This window comes from Parambassis ranga, chromosome 3 (assembly GCF_900634625.1).
Source record: "Parambassis ranga chromosome 3, fParRan2.1, whole genome shotgun sequence".
Taxonomy (NCBI): Eukaryota; Metazoa; Chordata; class Actinopteri; family Ambassidae; genus Parambassis; species Parambassis ranga.
This window is the reverse complement of record NC_041024.1, coordinates 9,985,513-10,012,641: the sequence shown is the minus strand read 5'-3', so window position 1 is coordinate 10,012,641 and position 27,129 is coordinate 9,985,513. Positions and strand designations below refer to the sequence as shown.

Genomic DNA, 27,129 nt, shown 5'->3' with positions numbered 1-27,129 from the left:
GAAGAGCCTTGCCTGTCATCCTTCCATCACTCGTCTCTACCCACTTACATCCATAAAGCCTGTCATGTTGATCAAGTAGCCGCAGGCCCGAAGCCTTTTGTGATTGTCAAAAGTGTGCATGTGAACGTTTGACTGTATAACTATACCCTGATTTTCTGTCTGTGTATGCAACATACGACAGAGCAGGAGCTTATGACGTCTCCGCCGTGAATACAGCAGCTATTGTGACTGACTTCTTCAGTCTGAGCTGTTTATTATGCAGTCAGAGTTCAAAGAGAAGAGGGAGGAACTTTTTTTTTCCTCCAGAATCATTCATGATGGCCGTCTTTCATGTTCAGAGCAGAATGACAGGCTGAGACTTCTGTGGAGTCAGACTGACAGAGATTGAATGTCAAAGTAACAAAGTCCAAATGCAAACCCTTAGAGAGCAGAATATTACAAGAGAATGCAGGGGGACCATGGGTAAATCAGAAAATTATATCACAAATATAAGTAGCAATGAAAACACTTTGTATTAGGTTTTACGCTTTTGTGCAGTACCCAGTGCCCTCACACAGGTACACTGCACAAAAATATGTATATAACAACACAACTTACAACAACTAAACATTACACCACACATAGACCAATAGATTCACATTAGTAACATGCAAAAGTCCAAATCTATGAGATCTGTACTAGAGAAATCGATGCCTTAGTAGCTACTGAAAAACCACAGTCCACGCAGAAGAGAATCTGTTTGCCCTGCGATGGACTGTCCAGGGTGTACTCTCTTCCATAGATAGCTGGAATAGTCTCCATCACTGACTATACTGTATAGTGTTAATCATTACAATCCAAAATGTAAAAATGACTATTAAAGTCGCAAAGTTGTCGCACTTTTATGCTATGTTGTTGTCAGGCTAAGTTACATTGCTGCAGGCTGGTCTAACACATTCTGAAGACCAGATTATGTAATACCATTCTGAGAAATAGTATTTCACTCTCTGTTTAAAGTTTAAAGTCTTTAAAATACATAGTACTCTAGATTAAATATACAGTATATTGCACTTGTGTCGTGTCTTCTATTCTGTTTACTTAACTGACTGCTCACATATCTCTGTCCTCTCTTTGACAAACCTGCAAACTGCCTGCCTTCAGCCTTCAGACAAATGCTGGGATATGATTCTGAAAAGCAGGAAGAGAAAATGAATCAATGATTAAATGAAGTGGCATGTGATCAGCGTGCCTGGTGCAATGAAGGAAAACTCTTTGAAATGCAATACTGTTCCAATTGTCTGTTAGCCTGTGATGCCACCTGCCTCCTGTAACAACTTATGAACAGGAAGCTAAATTTGTCCACAAACATAAATACCACCCTGCAGAGAGGTTTACATAAAAAGTGAAACAGTGACAAAAGAAAAAAAAAACACAACATAAACTTATCACCTGCTTTTTTAACCTTTACCACTTTCACTTTCTGTGTCTCAGACACATAAACAACCTCACCGGTGTCCACAATAACCCGCCCTCCAGGACCCTGGGGCCCAATAAGCAGCCATCTGCAGACAACCTCTTCCACCATGCTCCAGCAAACATAGACGGACTATGTCTGAGTGTGTGTGTTGGAAGAGAGAGAGACAAAAAGAGGAGGTGGAGACAGTTCAAGGGCACGAGTACTACATCGAGCTCGAGTCCAGGGAATAACCACTAGCTTCCCCTCCCCCCTGTGTGCACCAGGCGAGCACTGAAACCCGTCCTGTACAGTAGAGTGCACCTATTACAGCGCACCACCTTCACACTCTTCAGTTTTGATGCTGACCCTCTGCTGCTGGCTGCAGCCTTGGTGTGGCAGCCCTAGACTTCTTGCCCGTGGCCCTGGCCGACTACCAGCTCTGGAGTGGGTGGTTGGGTGGGGTAGCAGGGGGATTTGGGGGCACTGAAGCTGTCCTCTGGTGCTCCTACAGCCCTGCCTGCTCATCCATCCTAGCCTGCCAGCCCACAGATCGATAGCTCTGCTCTCTTAATCAGGTCTCTGGTGACTGTGGGCGGACGAGTGTGTGTGTGTGTGTGGACAGGAGGTTGTATCGGCTGGGGGATGCACTTGTATTTCTTTCCATCTTCAGTTCTTTGGCTGTTCATCATGACTGTTTATCTCAACCCTATTTTAGTGACTCCTCCCTCTGCCCTTCTTCCTTACTAAATCCTTTCCATATCACTATTGAAAAGCTTATGCTGTTTTTTTCATTTCTTTCATATCAACTTTCTCTAGCCAGTTCTTGTTAGGGCTCTCTGACAGTCCTACTTTATATTTTCTCTCCTCTCTGTGCCTTTTCTCTTTCATCTCTTCACACACTCTTTGCCATTTCTGGCAGCATGCCAGGGCTCATTCAAAAGTCAAGTTGGTCCCGATGCCACTGCAATCTGTTGTGACTTGTGATGAAGACAGAAGAGGCGAAGTATTGGAGAAATGGAGATGAGAAAGGATGAGAGCTGAGAAGAGCGAGCGGAGTGAGAGGGTAAGTCAGATGGAGTGCGGGGCATCCAGCTGTGGTGTTATGCCTTACTAGAGAATGCGCCTTCAGGCTCTCATCACACCTGTGTAACCACAGCTGCACAGACACTCACACACGCACTTTTCAGATTAACACTGTGCGCCATTTCAACTGCATCTGTGTGTGTGTTAATATAACCTGCAGTGTTTTCTTACTGATCAAGTTTCATCACCCAATATTCTGTATAGTATTTGAATCCTCTTGTCCCACCATTTACATTAATAAAATATCAAAATAACGCAATAAGGCATTTTTTTTACAACACAGCCACAGTGTGATTAAGTGTATTTTTTACTCTGGATCAGTACTGAATCTGATAATGGTGAATACAATTTAGCGAGCAAAAACTAGGCTGAACTGGCTCTTTGATAAAATGCTGAAAATGTTACACAACAAACTCTTATTTACAGCTTCACTGCAATATGTCTGGCTACAATGATTTGAATCTCTTCACTGGCTTCAGGTGGGTCTATGACACAGACAGCAGATACACATCAACATATTTCGTTGTGTTTCAGCTCAGTTTAGCAATATTATGACTGAATTGAGCTGTTTTTAACATATTTAGTAGACTTTCACTCAGTTGCAGCTGAATTATTAGTGTCCTGACCTGTATTTGTCTCAATATGCACAAAATGAGCGCCTCTCGCTAAGAAACTATATTTTTGGACACAGACAGCAGACTAGCCAACTAGCCTGCCACAGTATGTGCATGCTCTCTAAAACTCAAAGGTCCACACAGATATTAAAGCCTTATTTAAAGCTACCAAAAAGATACCACAAGTACAGGTGATTATGTACCTCAATGATGAAAACATAATAATCAATATTGTATTCCATTTCTATTCTTTTTTATGAACCTCATCATGTGCACAATAATGTGCACATGATAATCAATAAAACAGCAGTGATAATTCTCTTTCAGTGTAAGCATTGTGCAGTTGTGATTAGGGGATTACAAATTTTTTAGTCTGTAATCTTTGTCGGAAAAGTCCAGAAGCAACATCTAAGAGGTGATGAACACCTGCAGTTCTTTAACTTTAAGCACCCCAAAGTTGTCAAGTCATGGAAAAAAGTGTCGCATGAGGTCCTTCTTGTTGACTTTGCCCATCTGATTCCTCGGCATCTCCTCCACCAACACCAGGCCTGTAGGAATGATGTAGGACGCCATGTACTCCCTGCAATAGACACAAATGTTAACACACTGAAGGATGTTTAAAAAGGGGATGCACACAAACTAAATAGTGACAACGAACATGCACAAGGACACACAACATGCACAGGCACACATATGCAACAAAAACGACAACAATAAACAAAAACAAAAAACAATTGCCAAACAAAGGCGAGCCCTGTGGCAGCGCATTTGAGATAAGGACAGAAATGTCCTTCATACACTCTGCAGCTCTTCTCCCTAATATCCCCAATTCGCCTTCCAGACACAGACAATTCCCTTCGTACAAAACAATATAATCACTATGAGATGAAATAAAAAAAACAAATAATAAAAGAAAAAACAGAAGGCTGGGATAATTAAAAGTGTTTTATTTTTTCCATTTTGAGTGCCTGGGTGTTACGTCAAGTCTTGAAGCCTGGAGCTTTTTTATTATCTTCTAACCTAGTTTGTTTGTTTGTGTGTTGGTGTGTGCATTCCTGTTGTGCGAGTGAGCATAATGACTCATACGGTTGCCATCACTGCTCTCAGCAGATGTCTCCTTCATCTCCCTGACTCACTGAGTAAAGTGTGACCGAGTATATGTGCATACATACATGTCTCTGTAATAGGGCTTGCTCGTGTCACCAATTTCTTCAGGGCAGTGTGTTTGCGTGTGTGTGTGTGTGTTGAAGGCAGTGTGGGGCACAGAGGGTGTGATAGAGATTCAGACTGACAGCTGAAGCCAGGGCACTGAAGAGTGAGCATCCATCTACTTGTTTATGTCTCATTTTATCTCCCTCTCTCTCTCCCCTACACCCTGGCCTCGGCAGCGGCTGTGTGCTGGCACTGCCTGTCCGCTGGCACTACCTCTGGCTGCAAACACTGTTGTGTGGGCATGTTTTGTTAGTGTGTGTTTGTATGTGTGTGTGTTAACCTGGGTCACAGGCAGCAGTGGTAATCTACCATACTGGACCAGCAGGCTGTAACAGTAGGCTCTAACATCCCCACGCCATATGGAGCCTACAGCCGTGATACACACACAAAGCTGTACACACACACACACACAAATTGCGCTCATAGAGAATTCAGAGATGTGAATAGATGACATTGGTGGGATGTAAAAGGATGATGCTCAGGACAAAAACAGATGGTAAACAAATGGTGCGAGAGCCAGTGAAATAGTTATCCCTTATGAAAGGGATAGAGGAAAAACAGAAGACGAATGTTTGTGTCGTTGCAATGTGGAGGGCTGCACGTCACTAGTAACTGTCTGCTGTACACAAAATAAACTCCACTGACATTTAGAAAATGATGGAAAAAAAAACAGAGGACAAAGTCCCCCTTCATTAGTCTATCTCTGGCCTCTCTTTATTGATCTGAAGACTTCAGGGCCAGTCACTGGGGATATGTGTGCTGAACTGCTCGGAGAGTCTGAATTACGAACCTCCATTTGGTTACAACCGAACTGACAAAAGAGGAGAGCTGTGGAGATTGTCTTCTTGGATCAACTTAATAAGATTTAACCAAGACGGGGTCAGTGCTCCTCTACAATAATGGGAAATGGTGCTCTTTTTGTGTTTTGTTTTTGTGAAGTCAGGATGATGGATTAGTTGTAAGTTATTCAGGTCACAGTCTCCACTGGTGGTACGGGTATCCACCTGCGGCCGCAAAGCATTTTTAAAGGTGGCAGGTGGTCCAGTTGTTTAGTGGCGTTACCCTTTTGGTCCAAAACAATGCTCTGCTAAAGAAATGAGGGTCTAGCAGTCAGATAATTAAATTATATTCCTGTAGGCACTAACCACTTGGCACCAAAATGTTGCAAAGAATTCCAATTTATTAATGACTTAATTGCGCTTCTAACAGAAAACTTGATGTATATTTTTCTACTGATGAATGTAGTGACACTGTGGAAACTCAGTGTTTCTGTGTTCTGTCCTTGTGTGTCACATGTGACAATCAATGGTGGGGAATGGTGGGGTGAAAAACCTATTAACAACTACTCATCTATTCCTATCTATGTAGCTGGTAAAGCATAAAAATAACTAGACAACCAACAAGCAGTCAACAAAGGGAATCTATTCCAGCTATAAATCAAAATACCTTGCCCAGGTCTTCAAGTCTGGCAAGGTCATGCTCTGCCCCTTCTTCAGCTGCACCACAGCGGTGACTTTCTGACCCCACGTGGCATCCGGGGATCCGATCACAGCCACATCTAAAGAGATCAAATGTCACAGAAATGAGAATCCTAAATCACAAGATCCAAAAATGCACTGCTGTCTAACTAAACTTTCATCACTATCACTCTTACCTACGATGTCTGGATGAGACAAAAGGTGACGCTCCACCTCAAGTGCGCTGATTTTGTAGCCACCACTCTTGATGATGTCAACACTGCTCCGGCCCAGTATCCAATACACACCGTCTTTGTAGGCAGCCGTGTCTCCTAGAGGACATACGTGTCCATATGAAGAAAAAAAAGAGGGAGGTCAGCGAGAAGACAAAAAATCTTGTTACTAAATCTACATTGATTGTGTAAGCAGCAAGCGTATATTCACATGAGCTGGAAAAATAGTCTGTGTGAAATTTGATTAAACAAACACAACACACACAGTGCATTAAAACATAGTTTTAATGCCCAGAGATGTGTGTTTGTGTGAGCATGTATGTGTGTTTAAGACAGAGAAAGTGCAGTCAGTGGATGGATGACTGTTTAGGATCCCCCACCCGCTCACCCCGACATCCTCCAGACACCCACGCACGCACGCACGCACGCACGCACGCACGCACGCACGCACGCACGCACGCACGCACGCACGCACGCACGCACACACACACAGGTGTCTGGGGGGACATGTGTGGGGGAGGATGAGTACAGTATGTGGGATGAGGGGCGCAGCTGGGCATGGGGATGACGAGCAGAGAAAATGGGTCAGTATGGATGAGTGGAGGGAGACGGGGGGAGAGAGAGAGAGAGAGAGAGAAAAAATGGACAGAGGAGGGAGGAAAAGAAGGAACAGGAAGATGTCCTTTTGGATTATTACAGGTGGTGCGTCCACAGCTGGTACCAAGGGAATGGATGTGTGTGTGTGTGTGTGTGTGTGTGTGTGTGTGACTGATGAAGTTAAGCGGTGTGCTGTTTAAGGGTGCAGGGTTGCATGGGGTCAGTAAAGGTCAGGGACAGAAGGTGGTAGGACATCATGGAACAATTCACCTGCACCGCCATACTGTCAAACTCCAGACAGTGTACACAATGATCTTTGAAAGCTCATTGAAAAATAACAAATGTGACAAAATTTTGTACACTTTCTTCAAAACCTTGACTTTTCGAGCCTGCATGCATTTCTTTGCCATCTGTTTTCTATGCATGCATGCATGCAGGCAGATAGTAGGTGGAGTTTGGAGGCTTGTTTGCTTGAACCTGCAACATCTGTGCTGAGCAGAGTGCAAAGTGTATAAAGCACTGCCATCTGGGCAGTCTCTCCCTGGGCCCCTGGCATCCTACCCAACTTATTCTCCTCTGTCGGTTTGCATTGCTCCATTACATAAATGTTTGTTTTGTATTGTTTTGGAGTTATATATGTCTGCTGCTGGAAACAAATTGCCACACAGACCAAAATCAAAATAATCATTTAGTCTTATAGCTCTGCATTTCTAAATTTTGCTGCTCTGTTTGGAACATTTAAGGTTAAGCTGCTAGTGTCTGCGTAAGTAGTCGACATCTGAAATATGGAGTCAATAAAAGAAACTCACGGCGCCTGTCTTACCTGGAATCAACACAATGAGACATTGTAGGAGAAGGATTATATTTTGATGGTGGTCTGTTTTTACTGCCATCTTCTGTCTGTCCTTTACGCCATCATTTAATCCCATTTGTTCTCTACTCTAACCCAGCATCCCTCTATCCATCTTAGGTACTGCTTACTACAGCTTCTCCTGCACTAGCATCAGCCAAACACAAACAGCTCTTGTTCTCTTTTTTTGTCCCATCCTTACCCTTCATTTTTTCCTTACTACTTCTCAAACATCTCTCATCACATCTCCTGTTTCCCTTGCTCCACCTATCTTCCTGTCTCCTCTTCCCCCTCTTGCCTCTCCACCTCAGCATCAATAGAGGGCCCATCTGTTCCCATACATCATGCACTTCATTTCAGTTTATTAGCTGGGATAAATCATAAATATTTCATTATACATCACGGGCGGCTGTCGCCTGCACACCGACAATTTATCACTGCTGCCCTCTCTGCCGGCTTGCCACGGCGGCTATAAGCTTTCCAGTCTATTAAACAAGATTGATACAGTGTGTAAATTTAGATATTGGGAATTTCTTCACAGACCACTGCTCCTCACTGATAGGCCAGGGTAACAGAGGAGAAGAGGGAGGATGGATAGAGAGAGAGAGAGAGAGAGAGCAGAGGGGGAGTAGAGGAGCTTGGTAGGGTGTTAACACCACTATCAGGGTAGTTACAGTTTTCCCTCTTCTCCTCCTATTTAGAATGAGGGTTAGAGGAAAATCGTGCAGGAATAATTAGGTTACAGTCATGTAGCTTTCTCATCTTATGTAGCAGTTTACACACACATTGATAAGCTGTTGGTGTGCCCCCCGTGTGTGTGTGTGTGTGTGTGTGTGTGTGTGTGCGCAAGCTGAAGCATATAAAAACACGGGAAAATCCATCCATCTGGCTGCAAACGTTTAAGAAACTGCATTAATGAAGCAATCTATGACAAAAGGGCTGAAAAGAAAAGACTCAGACAACATAGTTGAATTGAGTTTGAAGTAGTTGTACAGGACTCTTTGACCTTGTCTCTTTGAGGGGAAGGAAATAACGAGGGATAGAACAGCCTGTTTGGAGAGACGCACAAGTGGGAATAGCGATTGGAGAACACAGACTGATAAAAGAGGAAAGACGGGCGGTGAAGAGAGATTGTTGGGAACTGTGTTACTAGAACTTACACACATACACACGCATATACTGTATGTACTCGCACGACACATACATACACACACAATCACTAACTACTTCAGGCATCAGAGACTCTGCCATTATGTGTTATGGCGTCTGAGGCAGATATGGCCGAATGGCTTTCTTAATTAAAACGATAAGAAGCCTAATTGCACTGGGCTTTCATCTCATTCTGAGGCATTAAAGAAAGTGAAGGCACACAGGGTAAAAAAAAGGAACTAAAAACAGATCAAGAATTTAAGTGAAGATGGAGGGCAGAGGAAACTTTGGCGTTGTATTTTCGGAAACCAAGAATATGGCATTATTTGGCTTTACAGAACAGCAGAAAATCAAGACAGAAATATTTGAAACCATACATTATTGTTTGGTTAACAAGAAAAATAACATTGTGGAGAAGAGTGGTATCAAATAATCTACAACAAATCACCTTTAAAAGAACTTGTGAATTTATCTTCTTTTTCAACAAAAACATGAATAGCTTCCATTCCTGCTGTCATATTTTAAATATAAAACATAATGTGATAAAAGTGAAATCTGTATACTAGGGAATATTTAGCTGTGTGCTCAGACTGGAGCTTAAATTTAGACATGACAGGTAAAATCCTCCTGGCTTAACCAGGCTGTGGGCTCTTTACCCATCAAACTATTTGCCTCTTTCCCTGAGTACCCACTCAACAAACACTCAGAGCTTGCAGGGAAGCAGACTTGGGACTCCACTTGGAAACTCTCAGAAAAGTATGATTTGACAAGATAGAGAAGTATTTTTACAGCTTTTGATAAATTATTAATTGTTCTCACTGATGACAGCGGTCAATTCTTTGCCTTGACAAAAATAATATGCTATTCAAAACTACACATCAGGAACACAGGCAGCTGGACATGTAGCGTGTGAAAAGAAAAGGGCAGAGTGTGGCATATGACAAAGGCCAACATCACAAAAACACTTCATTCTGCTGCCACTAGCAGCACCGCTGCAGAGGTGTCAGGAAGGGAGAGAGGCAAGCACAAATTCACAGAAACAGTTTCTGTGGAGGTGACAGAATTCATCCATTAGTTTGCCACGACCTTACAATCCCATAACAGATTTCTGCTGTTATGGAAACACACAGACACAAGTCTTTGTAAATCAATGTGATATAAAAGCGACCGTGATCTAAGTACCTTGTACTTGCTTTTGTGTGCGCACTCCACTCAACCCTGGAGATGTGGCTGGCATTTAGCTTTTACACTTTGACTGATAGAATAAAAAACATGTCAACATTCATATATATATCATGAACTGGCTTGAACTTAATGCTCAGACTGCAACTTTACAAAGAAAATAAAATTGACTTCCTGATACTTCAGTGGGTAGTTCAGAAAATATGTTGTTGCAAATTATAAAAGCAATTTCAAACTCTCAAGTAAAAGCATCCTGGTAAACACTGTGAGTTATTTGTTCAGTTTCCACTGTTTTTACAAAATTTAAAGGTAAACACTGACTGAAACTTGTAGCGAGTTTTTACTTCAAAAAGTTTACACATTTAGAGATCCGATTCGAGAAACATGCAGTGTTTATACATACACAAGCACCATTAAAAAGTTTAACGCATGCCTGTTGAGGAGATGCTTCTGTCTACATGAAGTGGAGTCACAACACATTCATCATGACCTAAACCCTCACACTGCAGGTTAAAGCTGAGCATCCTCCATCACCGTGGAGAGGACAGTCTTATCTGCACAAAGATGAGAAAGGTCTAAAAGTGAGTCGTGCCTCCTCTCAAAGTGACTGTAAACACTTAGCATATATGAATATTAATGTTTCACATTAAAGCCCCATGCCTAGATGGAAGTGTTAATGAGGATAAATAACAGACAGCCAAGCAGCGAAATCTCAGCTCTGACATTATTTATCATCCTTAACTTTTGTCACAGCTCCTTTTTTAGTAATTAATATCGTACAAGAAGGCACTTTGCACTTGGATGAGTGATCTAATTTGTTTAATATAATGCAATTAAAGGAGCTTGAATTGCTTTATGTTAATGTTACTGATTATATTCCTTGCTGGGGCTGCCTTCTCCACAGCAGATAACAGGCTGAAGTTGAGGATTGATGTCTGTCTCAGATCTGCCATGTTCATCAAGGAAACTGTTTAACTGCTGTTTACATGCACCTACTCTGCAGTAAATCACACAAAGCTGATCTCCATCAAAGCACAGCAACTCCAGAAAACAGATGAGGATTATAATGCCTGAAGACAAAGAACACCAGATTCCAAAACTTCTGAAATTCAGCATGTCTTGTTTCTTTTTGTGCAGACCATCCACAGAAGAACAGAATAAGAGATGGTAAAATCACTATTTAAACATTTTCTGCAGGAGATTTGACAGAGAAGAGAATCACAGCTGCTTCAACAGCTTGCTAAAAAACTCCTGGTGTTTAGTGGCACATTAACCAGTGTTTAACTACATTTACCTGCAACTGGTGTTATTAAAAGAAGTAGCCCCATGTGTTGACATCTCAGCTGAAATATGACAGGGACCGCTGGTTTAAACTAAGTGCTGGGGGGTCGGGTTTTGAATGAATCCCACAGGGAGCTCTGACATTGGAGTTAGGAGGACACAATGTAACTTGGGGTGAAATATGACATTGGGAACACACAGAGCGACGGAGGCAGAGAAGAGGAGAGCACAGCTGGGAGCAAAAGAACGATGCACAAATGACTAGTGATGGCTCTGCGGGCTATGAGCCACACTTCTGTCTGTCTGTCTGCTGAGAATTTACCCCGCAGACCTGCAGCTCACCTTTACAGCTGGGGTTACTTCTCTCTTGGTTGCACACAAACAGACAGAGACAGTCAGAGACAGACGCTCTCGATCAAAAGTGGTTATCAAACTCTTTCAGAATAAAGTCTGTGTGACATTGAGAAGTCTAATATTTCTGCATTAACACATGCAGCATGCTCAAGCCTGGGAGATTAACAAAAATAACCCAAAAAGAATCACTTACAATATTTTGCCACATTTCTTGCTAATTGTAGCTTTTTAAGGATTCACTTGACTCACACTAATAGGTTCTCTGGGAATAGGCCATTAGCAGTGTGAAACAGAGGTAAAACGAACCCTCTTGTTAAGTTCTGCCCCTGAGCCCGAGTCTCTCGCAGTTCATTAATTAAATAATTAAAAGCTAGATAAGGCAGAGCTAATACACCCAGCCCCAGCACAACTTCTTCTCTGCACTGCCTCCTACAATAAAAAAACTCCTTATTCATCACTGCAATGCAAAATTTGGAAATTGCTAATGCCTAAGCTTCACTCTTTTCCCAAAAGTCCTTACTAATTTATGTATTCAAACATTTCAGATGCCTTCAAAACATCATAATACATTCTGAGAGGAGAGCTGGGCTCTCTAGTACCAAATGTGCAGCAGCACCACTTTTAGTTTTATCTCCTGCTCTCCTCTCAACTCTGTCTGCTGCCCTCGACTTGCCGTATTTACATTTGAACATCCATTCCAACAACAAGCAGCTTTTACAATCTCAATGTGAACTCTCATTTTAGCCGTGGAGAGCAGACAGACAGCACTGCAGAGCACAAAAAGAGGGTTAAAAAAAAGCGAGAGGGGATCAATGCGCTCAGAGATGTTTGTGAAGATGAGTGGAAAGAGAGAACACTCAGGTGACAGCTTCCCTATAAAGCTGCCAATCATGCTACCCAGCGCCTACTCACACTAGAGAAGACACCTTTGGCCAGTTGAGAAAGTATTGATCTAAACTCTCACCCTCCTTCTCTGCTTCTTAAACTTCACTTTTCTTTGGCGATCTCTCCTTTCCCTCTTTTTTCTAGTCGCCTGTCAGTCCTATTAGCTTTATTTTTTCCAAGAGTACATCATCCACACTTGAAACATTTTTCTAACTCCAGCTCAAAGCAATTCTCATGGCTTATCTAACAAAATGTGGTCTGATGATGTAGCTTAGACACAGAAGCTTACATCAGATTATTTCACATTTTGTGTATAAAATTCCAGAGTGTCCTGAGTAAAACTATAGAAGATTTTCAAAAAAATAATAAAACAAAAAAGCTGTTTTTAGGATATTTGCAGAAAGCTTGTGTATGAATAAAATGTGACTTGTATATTAAAACCCTGAGACAAATTTATGAACACTGTGCAAAATGATCACAGGCAATTATTTGTAAAAATTCATTTTACAGTTATTGTAAATGTTTGTTGTCTAAATGTTAGGTACCCAGAATGCAGTGCTGATCTTTCTTTGCTGGCCTGACAGTCAAAACCTGAAGGAAGCAGAATAAGAGATACAGAGCACAGAGCACTCGATGTAAAGGTGACAAGAGATCAGCCCAGAGTTAGCAAGTCAAAGCTGGAGTGTGAGAAAGACACAGCGTTAAGACAGAAAGGTGCAGTGAGAAACCGGGAGCAGGTGTGAGGGCAAAACTGGGTAAGAGTGTGAGAGAGGAGTTAGAAAGCTAAGAGGAGGGTTAGGTGCAAGAAGTCTCCATCTAACACCTCTCCGCCCTCAGACATTTACACAGAGAGGGTCTGTGTGGAAATGGCAGGTGTGTGTGTGTGTGTGTGTGTGGACAACAGTTACTTGTGTGGGAGCGGACTGTCAAGAGAGGAGGAAAAGCCAGCCACAAAAAAACATTAACTGATAACATTGATGTGGACATAAATAAAATCTTTTCTAACTCTGCTGATGATGTCTGAATCATTCTAGCATAACAGTTTCTACATTAACATTATCTGAAGAGAAAATAAACAGGTATTTTACTCCTGGAACCTTGGATGTCCAAACACTTGGCATCAGGCAACACGGGAAACTGGGTGGGCAAGGAATGTGTGTGATAGCTTCCTACAGAGCTGTCCACAGTATGTGTGTCTATGTGTGTGTGTGGCTTGAGGGACCGGTCTGTGGGGAGCTGATTGCACAGGCTCTCATTATGTGGCCAGTGGCTGTAATGGAGTGTGACAGCAACGTGCTGTGCTCTGGATCTCTGTCCTTCCAGCCTGCAAAGCCAATTAAACACACTATGCCCTGCTCTCCCACTGCCTCACCCTGTTTCGCTCTCCCTCACTCACTCATTCCTTACTGCATACCTCTTACCCCCCCCCCCCCCCATCCCTACCTTGTCCATCTCCACTCTCACCCTTTGTAGATGACTCTTTCCAAACCCTCCAGCACCACATCTCCAAGCTCAATACTTCCAGCTTCCTTCCTCACTTTTTTGCTTCTGGCTCTTATTTCCTGTCGTCTACATGACAATTCAAAGCTCCAATTGCTTCTGCCCTCCCTCCTGCACTCCTCAGTCTCCCCCCATGCCAACCTAACGCCTGTCTCCCAGTGGCTTTGCAGCAAAGCATGGCTCCTTTAGGGGGGTAAAGAGAGAAGTGCTGGGCTGCAGGGAGAGAAAGCCTCTGATGACAGCTTCCCTCTGTGTTACCACACACACACACACAAACACACACACACAGAAACCAGAGCGAGGAAGAGCGAGAGAGCAATACTTGGTTCCTGAAGACCCAGAGCAGTCACAACCACTTAGGAGGAAAAATGCCCTGCAGCACCAAAAACACACATAGTCCATTTATCACTCCCTCATAGTCCCCCAAAAATGCACACACACACAGACACACAAGGTACCTGCATTCTCAATTTGTGTGTGTAAGGCTTCCAAGACTGGAGTCTGTTTATTCACTGTGTTTAAAAATGTTTGGTAAAACTACAGTCTGTAACAAAGACAAAAAAATGTTGAGACATGACATTCCCCTCCTGTGATTCCTTCATACAGTAACAATCATGTAGCTGCAATCAGTCTCAAAATTAACCCCCTACAGATCAACTGCGTGAATGTATGTGTGTATGCACAGTGATGAGCTGAGAAAGCAGGAGAAGAGGGTTTGGTACCTGTTTTGAACCAGCCATCGTCAGTAAAGGTCTCTTTGGTCTCCTGGGGTTTGTTCCAATACTCTTTAAAGACTGATGGACCACGAACAAGGAGCTCCCCCTCTTTCCCCTCCAGACCTGGACGTACCTGTGGCAGATTCAGAGAAAGGAAGACATCAGGATATGTAGAATAGACAGTTTAGAAGAGCTGAGTGCTCTTAAATTAGCCATAAAAATGCTCTGGGTGATGTACTACCTGAGAAAGACAAGAATCTTAAAATGAATAAAACCTGCATAAAGGAAGCAAAATACTGTAGTCTTGTGGGTAATAAATGCACAGAGCTTCAGAATATTTAATACATTTGACATATTTTAGAAACAGTGCAGTCACTATCTGTGTCGTGGTTTATATAGTGCAGCTGGGGCTCAGAATTAAGGTAATGGGGCACCCAAAGTGAGATGCTTTCAAAGCTTAATACCATGAAAAGTACAATGAACAGAATAAAAGCAAATCAAATCCACATTTAGTGTGTCCAAACTTTGCATTTAAACCTGGACTACTTCCCAAAGATACACAGACTAATTACTTAATTACCTGAGTTTCCTTGTGATTCCCTTCCACAATTGTGGTGTTGGTTGTGTTATTCATAACAATCCGTACATCCACACTAGGAAGTGGTAACCCCACAGAACCTGTCAACACATCAACAACAAAAATGGCCATTAACTATTAAGTGGGATGGGATCATTTTTGGTTATAGTACAGACATATACAATGTTGTGACCATCTATAACCTTTTAGTGAAGTGCTGCTAACAGGCCCTGAGCCTTCTTCTTCAAGATGGCATTAACATCTATCTGTAGGGCAAAACTGGTCACTAAATGGTGTGCTGAGCTTGTAAAACACCAAAAGCAATTTGTCTCAGTCACACTAAGTCAGCTTACTTGGACAGTCATGGGGATTTCTGAGCAGAGCCTGATGCAGCCGTTTTCATCAACATCAAGTAAAGTTCCAATGAAACAGAACTGTTTTTGATAGATCTGGTTTGCACTTTACTTCATGCTGTTTCTGAATTGACTGTACAATAGAGTTCAGTCCTTCAGTTTTCACCACTGCTGAGTGCTTGATCAAAGCATAAAAATGAGCCGACAAGTCTCGAAATACAATAAGAATCAAGTGTCAAAAAATGAAGTGATTATAACTTTGAGCTTTAGTGTGATGTGTATGTGTGCATGTATGTGTGCAGTATAACCTCCTGAGTTAAGTAATTATAGAGGAGATCAGGGAATACACGGAGAAGGTCTCGGAGGTATTGTCTATGAGCATGTGTGTGTGCGTGGCTGCCTTTGGGCCATTATGCCATTTCACAGACTACTGCTCTCCCAATAAAGAGCAGGACAGGTCCTGATAAAAGAATGATGCTCTCACTTCATATTGATCCTGTAATCAGGACTGGAGTTGATTAGATCAATATGAAAACCAAGTGACCACAGAGGTAGCTATAGGCTGCTTCTCAGTGAACAAGCAGGGTAACAAACAAGTTTGAGTCCTGAACGCTGTTTCCAACAGCTGCAAACAGGTGAACAAGATGAAGAGAGACCTAAAGCATAATAGGGTGGCTTTGTCTATTACAGCATAGACAATACAACACATTATAAAAAACAAGCGTAGACCAGGACAGTTCCACCTAAGATTAAGACTGATAGGGTTCTGCTAATTGTCAATCATCAGGAGTGTTCAGGTAAACATTTATTAAAGGCTCATCTGGGAATAACTGGGAACACAGAAATGTAAAATCTGTAATGAGTGGTCACAACCATGGACACATCACACACACCATTACCTTTACTACACCTGAGCCAAAGCAAGCCTGGTTAATAATTCTTCTGTCTACTGATTAAACTTGTTATTAGTAATGTGATTTTTGAAAAATGCTGAAGTTCTTAGGAAATCTGTTAAATAAGTGATGGCAAACGCGAAACACTATCTACCGTATTTTCTCTGACTGGGGTGAAGAAGTGTAGAGGGTGTAATCTTCCTTGATTTCTTCACTGAATTGAAGAAAAAAATGGCATCAACAAAAATAATAAAAACAGTCACTAAAATGAATTTACCACAACGATTCAACAAGATTGAGCATCATTTTCAGACATGTTATGACTGCTATATGCTGGTTGGGTCTGCGTGGAGAGGGGGAGGAATGTCAAAGTTCACGGTGGATTGTTCTGTTCTTCTTCAAAGAAGTTAACAAAAGACAGCTGTAACACAGTATCCCTTCTGAAAAGACCAAAAGAGGCTGAAAAGTAGGACAAAAAGGAATCAAAAGATGAAAGGGGCAACAGAGTGAGATAATAATTAGATGGAAATAACCAGGATGAACTAATCTCACATGTTTACATCTCAGCAAGGGCAATATGACCTAGAAAACCCTGCTGCTGTTAATATGAAATGCTCTAAAACTGTAAGCTACACAACAAAATCAGGCCAGTTAGATGTCCTCAATACAGTACAGATTAATTTTAAAATTGCTCTGAATAAGGCATATTAAGAGCTAAATTGTCTTCTATTTTGTTAGTGGTGGCAGAAGAGAGAGAGGGCGACTCCACTTCACTTTTCTGAGAGTGTTTCCTGCGGTTGCTATTGATCCATTTTAACCTACTTAAAGGCAAGACAGAAACACACTGACTCAAACAGGCAAAGGCTCATGTCTGAATACACTCATACCTACATACACACATGAAAACAAACACACATCTTCCACAAGCGCTGCAGCGGAAACATCAATAGAGCCACAGACCTCTTGAAGCCAGTCTTAATAATCACCTGAGAGGAATCAAACACAACCTGCTCAGTTTATGCCAAACATTCCCTGACAAACAAACAAAAGAATACCACAACAAAACAGCAGACACAGGATTACCCAATCCACCTGCAAGCTAATTAGCTTTACTTGTAAGAGGAAGTGTTGGCTGGGGAACAGGAAAGATGGTGGGGAGAGAGAGGAAGGGGGGAGAAGAAAGCAACCACCACCAGTCTGACCTCATTTCTAGACCTTGCCTTTGTTTCTGTATGTGTGAGGGAGGTCTAGTTGGGATCAGGGGGTTTAAACTGACATCACATCAGAGAAAACGGCTTGTCACTAACACAACAGAAGTTGAAGCAGTCAAACTAGTGAAATGGGTGATATAATTGAAGATAATTGGGTCACACCAACTGTTTGCATTCCTTGGTCAAGAGTGTAGGAAAGTTGACTTGTGGTAGATGTGGCCAGTCTGCAATAAATGCTGATAGACCGCCCAGACAAGGGGGCAACGGCCCTAATCTGCACCTACTGTATCTGCAACAACATCACCCAGTAAAATTGAAATCTTTGTTTATTTTTGTTTTGTTAGGTTTTAAGCTTCAGGATTTGTTTCCTGTCGAGCAGCAGCTATCTTGTATCCTCACCACACTCTACCACAGACCTGTACTCTTAAAACCTGTGGTCACATGATTTGTTTTGTCATCCTCCAGAGATGAGAAATCCTGAAACGCAGCTGGATTGTGGTACGGTTTGTACCTGGGATGCGTTGCCCCTTGAGAGGGTTGGACAGTGCCATGCCGATCTCTGTCATGCCGTAGCGTTCCAGCAGTGTGTGTCCTGTAATCTCCTCCCAGCGCTGCAGGGTAGGAAGAGGAAGAGCCGCAGAGCCCGAAACCATCAGCCTGAAGAGAGAGAGGGAAGAACATGAATGAAACTCTGCAGGTAATATGTGAAATATGTCAAGGCTGTTAGATTATTTGGAATGCCTTTCATGTGGATCTTCTGACACATCTACATCTCCTGTTGAGTATTCACCCTTAGCCATGATACTGGGGGTGTGAACACTGGATAATCTGTTATTCATTGTTTTGATTGTGCTGTCACACACTCGCTTCAAAATCTCCCTCCGGTGTTCAATCCTGGTGACTGTGAGGGCCTCAGCATATGAAGCATAAATATTTTATATACCAGAAGTTTTCAAACTTTAAGGGAGAGTCACAGGAGGGTTGGGACTGTGAAGGGAGTGCATAAGGTGAAAAGAACAGGTGCATGCTGGTGTTCTCAGAGCAACAGGAAGTTAGTAATTGCGGCCAGGTCCATTGATTTGATCCACCTATCCACACAGTCAGCAGTTGGAGCAACATCAGTGGCTGTGACATACAGCTCTTAGGAGCAATTAAGGTGCTCTGAAACCAGAAATGTCTGTCAACATTTGGCTAACTGACTTCATGGCAACATTGAACTTCCTGCTTACATCTCCCTAAGTCTCCAAATTATAGGAGATAAATCATAATCGTCCCCCATTGAAATAAGACAAAGCATTTTCCTCATGGTGCACTTTAATTAAGCTCCAATTATCCCTTGAGGTTGGGGGGTGCTCAGTGAAGGCTCTGCACAACACTAACCCTGCATTAATCCATTCAGGCCATTTGAGTTCTATATGGAAACACATTAATTATAATTTTTTTTGTAAAAGTTAAAAAAAAATCCTCTAATAGACAAATCCACATTGATCCCACACCCAGTACCTGATTCTCTGTTTGCAGACTGCTTTGACAAAGTCCTTCACATGAGGCTGTGTGAAGTGCTGATCATAGTACTGGATCAGCTTAGAGTAAATGGTTGGCACAGCCATGAACATATTAACCATGGGAGCCTTGGAGCTCAACAGCATCTCCCACACCTGGTGACAGAGACAGAGACACACACACACACACACACACAGAGAGAGAGAGAGGAGCACAACATACAACTTAAGAAGGAAGAAAGAGGAATGATAACAAAATGCAAAGGAAAAGCAGTGTATGTAACAGCAGGGCATTGCAAATTAAAATATTACCACATTTATTCCATTTGCAACAGAAAATGTAACATTTTTTTCTTTTTTTTTAATGTAAATGGCAGAGTAAAGTACACACAGCAACCTCATATTAAACCTGTCAAACCAGCAACAAAAAAAGAACAAGAAAAAAAGTCAAGATGTAAAGGTCAGGAGGAGGAAAACAGACGAGCGCTGTAGGGCAGAGCAGCAACACTGGCCATTTAAAAGACCTTCTGTACAGCTACTTTTGACAAATGTGCTTTTTGTCAGAGAAGGAGTCACTCGTGTCCTCTGTACTGCTTTAAAAATAAGCAGGTATAAATGGATATAAACATGCATCCTGAACTACATGCACATATAAAAATACCACTTGAATATCACATAAAAGCACTTGTTCAAGGACAAAGACATTTTACACACTCCTCCCCGCCCACTAATACACACAGTCTGGGTACATTGCAGCAGACGATGGGAGGATGGGACGACAGAATGAATTAAGTGAAGGTGAACGGCAGCTTCTGTAAGTCCCGACTCTCTCCCACCCTTCTTCTCTGAGAGACAAAACGCACCTCTCCAGTTGTCTTCCCTCTCAGTCTACTCATCCTCACTACTTCTTCTTTCATTCTACCTCCATTTCCCAAGTGCTTCTTTTTCATTCTCTACTTTCATCTCTGACCCCACATCTTCCCTTCATCATTCTTTTCCCCCTCTCCCTATCTCACATTCACTTACCTTCTCTCTCCATTTCGTAATTTCCTGCTCTACTGCCTCTGCAGCCTCTCTCTCTCTCTCTTTCTCTCCCATACACACCTAGACACATACTCACTCACAGAAAAATGCAGCTTCTCCCATCATCACTCTTACCTATAGTAACACCGCATCCTTCTTAATGTGCCAGCAAATTCTAAACTCTTCCTTCCACTTCTCCTTTGTTTGACCTGACTACAGACTCACCTTTCCTTCCGAATTATCTTCCTCTCACCTCCTCAACCTCTAATGAACTAAAAAATACACAAATAAAGCTGATGAGTTTAATCAGATCCCAATTGCATTTCTCACAGTGTCATCACAAGTTGATCTAAACATTGCAGACATATACGTTTCATGTATATACAAAAACGTCATGCAGAGAGGAGGATTATTAACTGAGCGTGCCCTGACCATTTCTGGGTGGTGTCTATCATGTGCAGTGGAGCGCTTCCACCAAGTCTACTCAAGAGGGGAGAGGAAGGCAATTTATGTCCGTCAAAGAGCTGGCCTCCACCTAGGGGACAGGATGTGGTGAGAACCCAGAGCCTCGGCCTGCATCCTAAACAACTTCATGCCCTGCACTCCACGTGGGACTCCCATACAACTGCCAATTCTTTCTGAGGAGGACTGGTTGCTGAATGTCAATGTGTCAGCAGGCCTGATTACTGAAAACCGTCAGGTATCAAAAGTTGACTTTGATGCTTGGTCAGATCTTTAATGCAGTTTGTGTATTCTTTGGTCATGATTAGTTTGATAAAACTTTTTTAAGTGTCTATAGCCAAAACTCCAAAAGTCAAGTTAATCCTAAGCAAATAACTGTATCTTTGTAACTAGCTGTTTTGATCTATACAGTTTTATGTGTTCCTAACTCACAGTGGAAAACAAGTAGCATGCAGGTGTTGCTGTGAAGCATGCTTCTAAATGGATGAATAAAAATGTTCAGTTTCTAGTAACTGCCAGGTCAGTGTAACTAATATTATATCAATAAGTGCAAAACATTCAAATGATGATAAGGGAAATGAGAGACTATCAAACATTTTCTGAGCTTTTTTTCTGTGAAAAAGGGGTGGGTGAGTCCTCAAACCTACTTCAAACAGACAATTGTGTTTCCAGGTTGCACCCCATCAATTAGGCTACTTAATAAAATGCCTTTGCCTGTTAGAACACAATAAACTGATCCCTCTGGAAGAACATCTCAATGACTTTGTGTGAGCCACAAATAAATCTGAACATTGCAGAATTTACTGAGAGTTTCTGCTCCCATCAGTCTGTGCAGCACACTTGAAATAGACTTATCTGCGATTTACTGGATCACCATTCCTGCACTGAAATTTTTGCCACTATCTCTGGGCAAAATCAGAAAAAAGAAAAAAAAAATCAATGTCAGCCTCTGCTGGCTGGACTACCCTTTGGAGATCTTAGGGGATAGAAAAGACAGACTACCAATCACTTCATCAATGTACTGTAACCTCAGGAGACGGAGAATAAAGGCTTTTTTTCTGAGGGAGGGAGATGGGTTTTGGAGTTTGGTGCACAAGGTCAGGGATATCAGTTTACTACTGATCGCTATTATAGTGTAGCAGTAACCATGTTGACAGATGCGTACAGTCACGTTCAAGAGTTTATACCCCTTCTTTAAACTGTATGTTGTTTGTGTAAAACATAATCTAATCATAGCGGGTCTTAGTATTAGTAAAAACTGAAAAAACACACATGGACAATACTAAGCAGATACAACTGCTGCTCTGGAGCATTGAAGTGTGTGTTAACACAATGCCAAGAAGGAAAGACATAAGCAATGGTGTTAGAAAAGTGATTGTTGCAGCACATCAATCTGAACAGGGTTATAAAACCATTTCCAAAAAATTCAGTTTAATGTTCTACAGTGAAGATTTATCACAAGTAGAAAGCATTCAAGACAGTTGCAGTAGTGGGTGTCCAAGCAAGGTCAGACCATACAATGCTCAAACAAAAAAAAAAACAAGAACAAGAGCTACATCTCAGAGCTCACAGGCCTCACTAAGCATAATAAATGTCAATGCCCTTGATGACACAATTATAAGAAAACTGATCAAGTACAGTTTATTTGTAAATGTTGCCTCTTCTGTTTAAAAAGCACATGGAAGCACGACTGAGGTTCAAAAAACTGCACCGGAACAAACCACAACACTTGTGGAATAATGTCCTATGGACAGATGAGAGCAAAGTGGAGTTGCTTGGCCTTAATGTTCACCAGCATTACTGGTGGAAGCCAAAAATCGCAGCAGAAACACCTCACACTCACTGTCAAGCACAAGAACAATTACTTCAAGTTATTGCTGCTAAAGGTAAATCTACAAACTACTGAATCATGGAGGTACTTAGTATTGCCTCCATGTCTTAGAATAATTGCATGGTGTGTTTTTGTTGGTCTGAGGTTGTAATTGTCTAATACTAAGACCCACTGCAATCAGATAATTTTATGTTTGAAAAGAAAAAAAATAGAATTAAAAGACAGGGTACTATCTCTTAAACATGACTGTAAATCTTTTAAGGGCCTTTTTCCACACCCATTAAGTCATTAAGTACCTGACATACAAACAAAAACCCACGCAGAGTACACTGAATTTCATGAGCATCTACACTCCCTAAAAGCAACACCTACACACATACACACACACACTTAGCACCCCATCTTCCCCTCCCCTCTCAGGGCCAAACAAGCACCATCATCCTTCAATGTCAGCTCATCGATTGATCTGCTGCTTAAGCCCCCACCGTGAGTCGGCATTGGTCAGATACAAAGCCACACAGGGCAATTCATCACTGAGCCCCAAACACTTAGTTTGACAATCAGAGAGGGACGAGGAAAGAGGGGATGAAGCAAGGAGAAAGGGAGATGAAAAAAAGCAAGGAGAAGGGGAAACCCTGACAGAGAAGCCAGCAGGACCTTGTCCACACCCAGCCTCTGTATCTAAAACACAGCATGCATCTTACTGTTGAGCTAGCTGGTCAGACCCCGAGCCTTCGAAAAGTAAGAGATTTTTTTTTTATCAAGAGTGATAGCAAACGGATAGGAGTGACTTTTTCCACCTTCTGAGGCTGGAACTCAGGAAGCATGATGCATGTGGCGCCCACCCAGAGAGGGCACAGGAGCTTGTTAACGATGCCATGCACATGGTGGAGTGGCAAGGTGTGGAGGATGACATCATCTCTGGACCATGCCCACTCTGAAACCAGACACTGGACCTGAAGGGAAGAGAGAAAGACAGTGTTTGGCAGCATGCCATCATACCTTAAAGACAAAGCAGCTTGAGGGAATTACACTTAGGCACTCTTGCACAATGACCTTCTTTAAGCTATTAAGCTAGTTATTGGTAGACATTATCTCAAGCTTTGTATTGAGTTATGCGAGTTCTTCACAGGCAGAAAGATACAGCGATCAAACCTCCAGTAACTGATTTGAGACTAAAAGTCTGCATTTTAAATCCTAACATCAACAGCTTGACAAGTTCTCGATGATTAGATCAGGGATTTAGAGGTATGATCCTTATCCATTTAATAGGAAATGCTGCAGCATTTATTTCTGGCACTATCAGGCACCCACAGTGGTTCAAATCAAACTGGTGGAAGTGAAACATGCAGACCAGTGCCATCTTAAGTCCATGCTCAGATTTGAAAGTGTGAACATTTTCTTTTAAGTTTGTCTCTTCATTCACATTAACCTGACAGCAGAGCTCTGCAGGAACCCTGACAAACTGATGCTGCCTTGGAAAACAGACTCACTCACTCACTCACTCACTCACTCACTCACTCACTCACTCACTCACTCACTTGATCCAACTAGAGACAAATGAAGCTCTGCCTCCTTTCACAGTGATTTAATTTTCCACACTGTTGGACATGTATGTCAATTTCACTTAAAAACATACAAGGAAGTCTTCAGGAAATCTTTAATGGCATAAATTAGAGATTTTTTTTCAGGAAGCTTGACTGAAACAAAAGAAAAAATGTGCTAATCAGGGAGTCAAATATGGGTGCGGAGGTATCTAAAAAATGGCTATATTTAATGAATTTATGTGTTAGTTTAATGGCAATATGAAATGAAGTCATCACTATGGTATAGCAACTACTAAAATGCACAAATATTAATTAAAATTTTGGAATGTGTTTTACACAATTTTGGCCATGAAATCAATATAGTAATACTGATATTAATTATATGATGTAATAATCATCATATTCTGCCACATGTGCCTATTTATGCCATTCTTTGGATGACAAGACAATCTATTTTTATTATTTAAGTATGTTATTTATTATTTCAATTAAATTATGCACTAGTTTTCTAAATATATCTGAAAATTAATACTGAATATATTTCTTCAACACATCTGACTTAATACAAACAAAGGAACATACAAATGAGGCATTTCAAGACTTCTCTCCACCATTATTTTGATCAAGTGTCATGTTCTTTTTCAATAAATGTAATAAGTAAGTTAAAAAGTATAATTTGATCAGTCTTTGCAGTAATTGTGGATTTAAAGGCATTATTTACCATTGCTTGGATGCTGCTGTGTGTATGTAGAACTCCTTTGGGTCGCCCAGTGGTACCACTGGTGTAGATGATCATGGATGGTCGATCAGCCCAGTCTGTGATGACCGTCTCTTTCTCTCCTGCCTTTGCCCCATCTAATAATGTGCCCAGGTCAGATGTAGGTGGCAGCTTCAGAAATGGCAGTCCCAGCTTCTGTGCCAGAGGCTCGAGAGTTTCAGCATAAGGATGTGCTGCCACCAGAAGTGAACTCTGGGAGTCAGAGATTATGTACTCCAGCTCAGATGGTGGGTGTTTTCGGTAGAGTGGCACTGCTGTCCCACCACTCATCCAAGCTGCCCACTGGGCCACTGTATAAGAGGCATCATTGGCACACAGAAAGGAAATACGTTTGCCTTCTAAACCCCCAAAGTCACAGTTTAAAGTTGTGTTGATTCTACTTGCAAGACCTAAGCTGCTGCCGTACAGCTGCTCATAGGTGTGGCTGCCACTGCTGTCTATTATCGCAACTTTTTCTCCAAATGCTGGAGCTCTGGCAAACACTGGCTTCTGGTTAGTCCTTGATGATGGAGCTGTAGTCCATTTATAAGCTTGTCTTTGAAACACAGTTCTCAGCAGCCATTTTCTCGGCTCCAAGGGACTGTAAAGTGTGGTTTTCCATTGAAACAAAGTACACCTCTCCAGAGAGTGACAGGCAGCAGCCACAAGTCCGGGCAGCATGTTTGAGACCAGCTGATCATGCCCTACAAAGATAGATGCTCAAGGTGGCTCCGTCCTCAGACTCTTGTGTATCTGTGAGCTGAAAAGAAGAGGGCATTTAGGAACCAGCAAGAGCAGATAAACATCAAATCTAATTAAGCACTTTACATAATATGACTACAGAGCAATCACCTGTTTTACTTTCATTCATCTCTCATTAAACTCATTAATACAAGCTAAATACACCTGGGTTATTCGCCATGATCACTTTTAAGCTTGGAAGTTTGTGAATGCTTGATATAACAACTAAAAGACCTTCTGGGTAAACCACATAAAAAACAAATCATAACTCATACTGACGCTCTGGGTGAACAGACACACTTGTTTTCACAGGCAGAGAAGCTGTAGTCCTCACTGTCACTGTGTGTCAACCTGCTGCTCAAGTGTGTCCCATATTTACATGATAATTATTACCAGCAAAATGGGAGAGCAGCTGCCACTACTGTCCTACGTTTAATATCATTGTGTTTAAAATAACGTCTTTACATTTTTTTCTAAACATAAAAACGAAGTTGGAGTGCAGCTTTTTAAACGCCTTTCACACTCTCCACGATACCTAAAATGTTAAGTGCTTAAATGAGAGGCCGACGTTAATGACAGCATCCAGAAATAACCGAGTAGAATCAAGGTTTGTTAAGTTCACGTGATGCTGACTGTCAGCACATTTGACTTTATTTAGCAAACAGAGAATGACGAACTAACGGAACCTCAGTCACAACACAGACGATATTCATTAAACTCCTACATTATGTAACATTATAAATATTTCTTAAGTACTGTCAGTCTTCTGTTTCCTCGCTTATCTTCTCATTTTACTGCTTCACATTCACCTGATTTACAGCAAACGCCGGTAATTCTTGTAGTGAAGGACGGTACGTCAGCTCTAATCGCCCGGCACGAAACACGAGCGGTTTGATTAGTTCCTATCTCGTAAGTACACACGACAAACTCACCTCTTGAGCGGAGGACGAGATTTTAAAAATATCTATTTTAATCGCCCTAGTGTATGACGCTGACCACACTAGACGTATAATATTGAGTATTGAGATTCACATCTTACAGAATTCTCATTGCTTTAGGCTGCAGTAGGGACTTTTTAAGCTAATTTGTAGCCTTATTTTTATAAGGCTACAAATGCATATAGACTGTATAATTTTAAATGTTACAGATAATCTGATACGCTGCTTTGAACTAGATTTTAGAGGCACAAACACTAATTGCAAACCTTCCTGAGTTTTATTAAAGACCCAGAGACAGCTAGTTTCAGATAATTGTATCATTAATTATATATGTTTAAGAATGTCTTGTGCTGTAGTTTGTCATCCTGTTTTTCTTTACTCAGCTTGGATATACTTGGGAGGAAACACCACCACCCCACCCCCACCACACCCAACCAAGTATTTGAAGACCTGCAGATGAAGCAAAGAAGCAGATCACCACAGACATACATATACATCTACCCCACACAGAGCTGTGTTTGGCTTTAGATCACATGCCAGTCCTACCACTTAGTGTGCCAACTAGCTTGGCTGGCTTCATCATCACAGTGCAAGTGGGCACATTCAGCCGCCAGCTGGCAGTCGCGGGCCTCAGATAAGAGAATGGTACAGACATGGCACACGTTCAAAAAGTTTTCACTTCCCTCCCCAAACCCCCTACACTGCAAACGAGGATGGCATGTTCCTAACGAAATTGGAGCCTTTGT

The 27,129-nt window shown here is 41.9% G+C and overlaps 1 protein-coding gene across 3 annotated transcripts; it reads right to left on the bottom strand.

The window, feature by feature from the left end:
- Positions 1-3,041: 3,041 nt before the first annotated feature.
- Positions 3,042-26,344, bottom strand: acsf3 (acyl-CoA synthetase family member 3). Of its 3 annotated transcripts, none has more exons than XM_028402518.1 (10): positions 26,264-26,344; positions 24,669-25,464; positions 23,201-23,356; positions 19,086-19,240; positions 18,094-18,239; positions 15,129-15,226; positions 14,555-14,681; positions 5,999-6,133; positions 5,791-5,902; positions 3,042-3,712 (listed from the first exon to the last, which is right to left on the bottom strand). In XM_028402518.1, exons 2-10 carry the CDS (start codon positions 25,383-25,385, stop codon positions 3,598-3,600), a joined length of 1,761 nt encoding a protein of 586 aa, XP_028258319.1. In that variant the 5' UTR covers positions 25,386-25,464; positions 26,264-26,344; the 3' UTR covers positions 3,042-3,597. The 3 variants fall into 3 exon arrangements, with proteins under 3 accessions (XP_028258319.1, XP_028258318.1, XP_028258320.1); XM_028402517.1 differs by having other exon boundaries at positions 26,255-26,307; XM_028402519.1 differs by having other exon boundaries at positions 26,202-26,273.
- Positions 26,345-27,129: the final 785 nt, after the last annotated feature.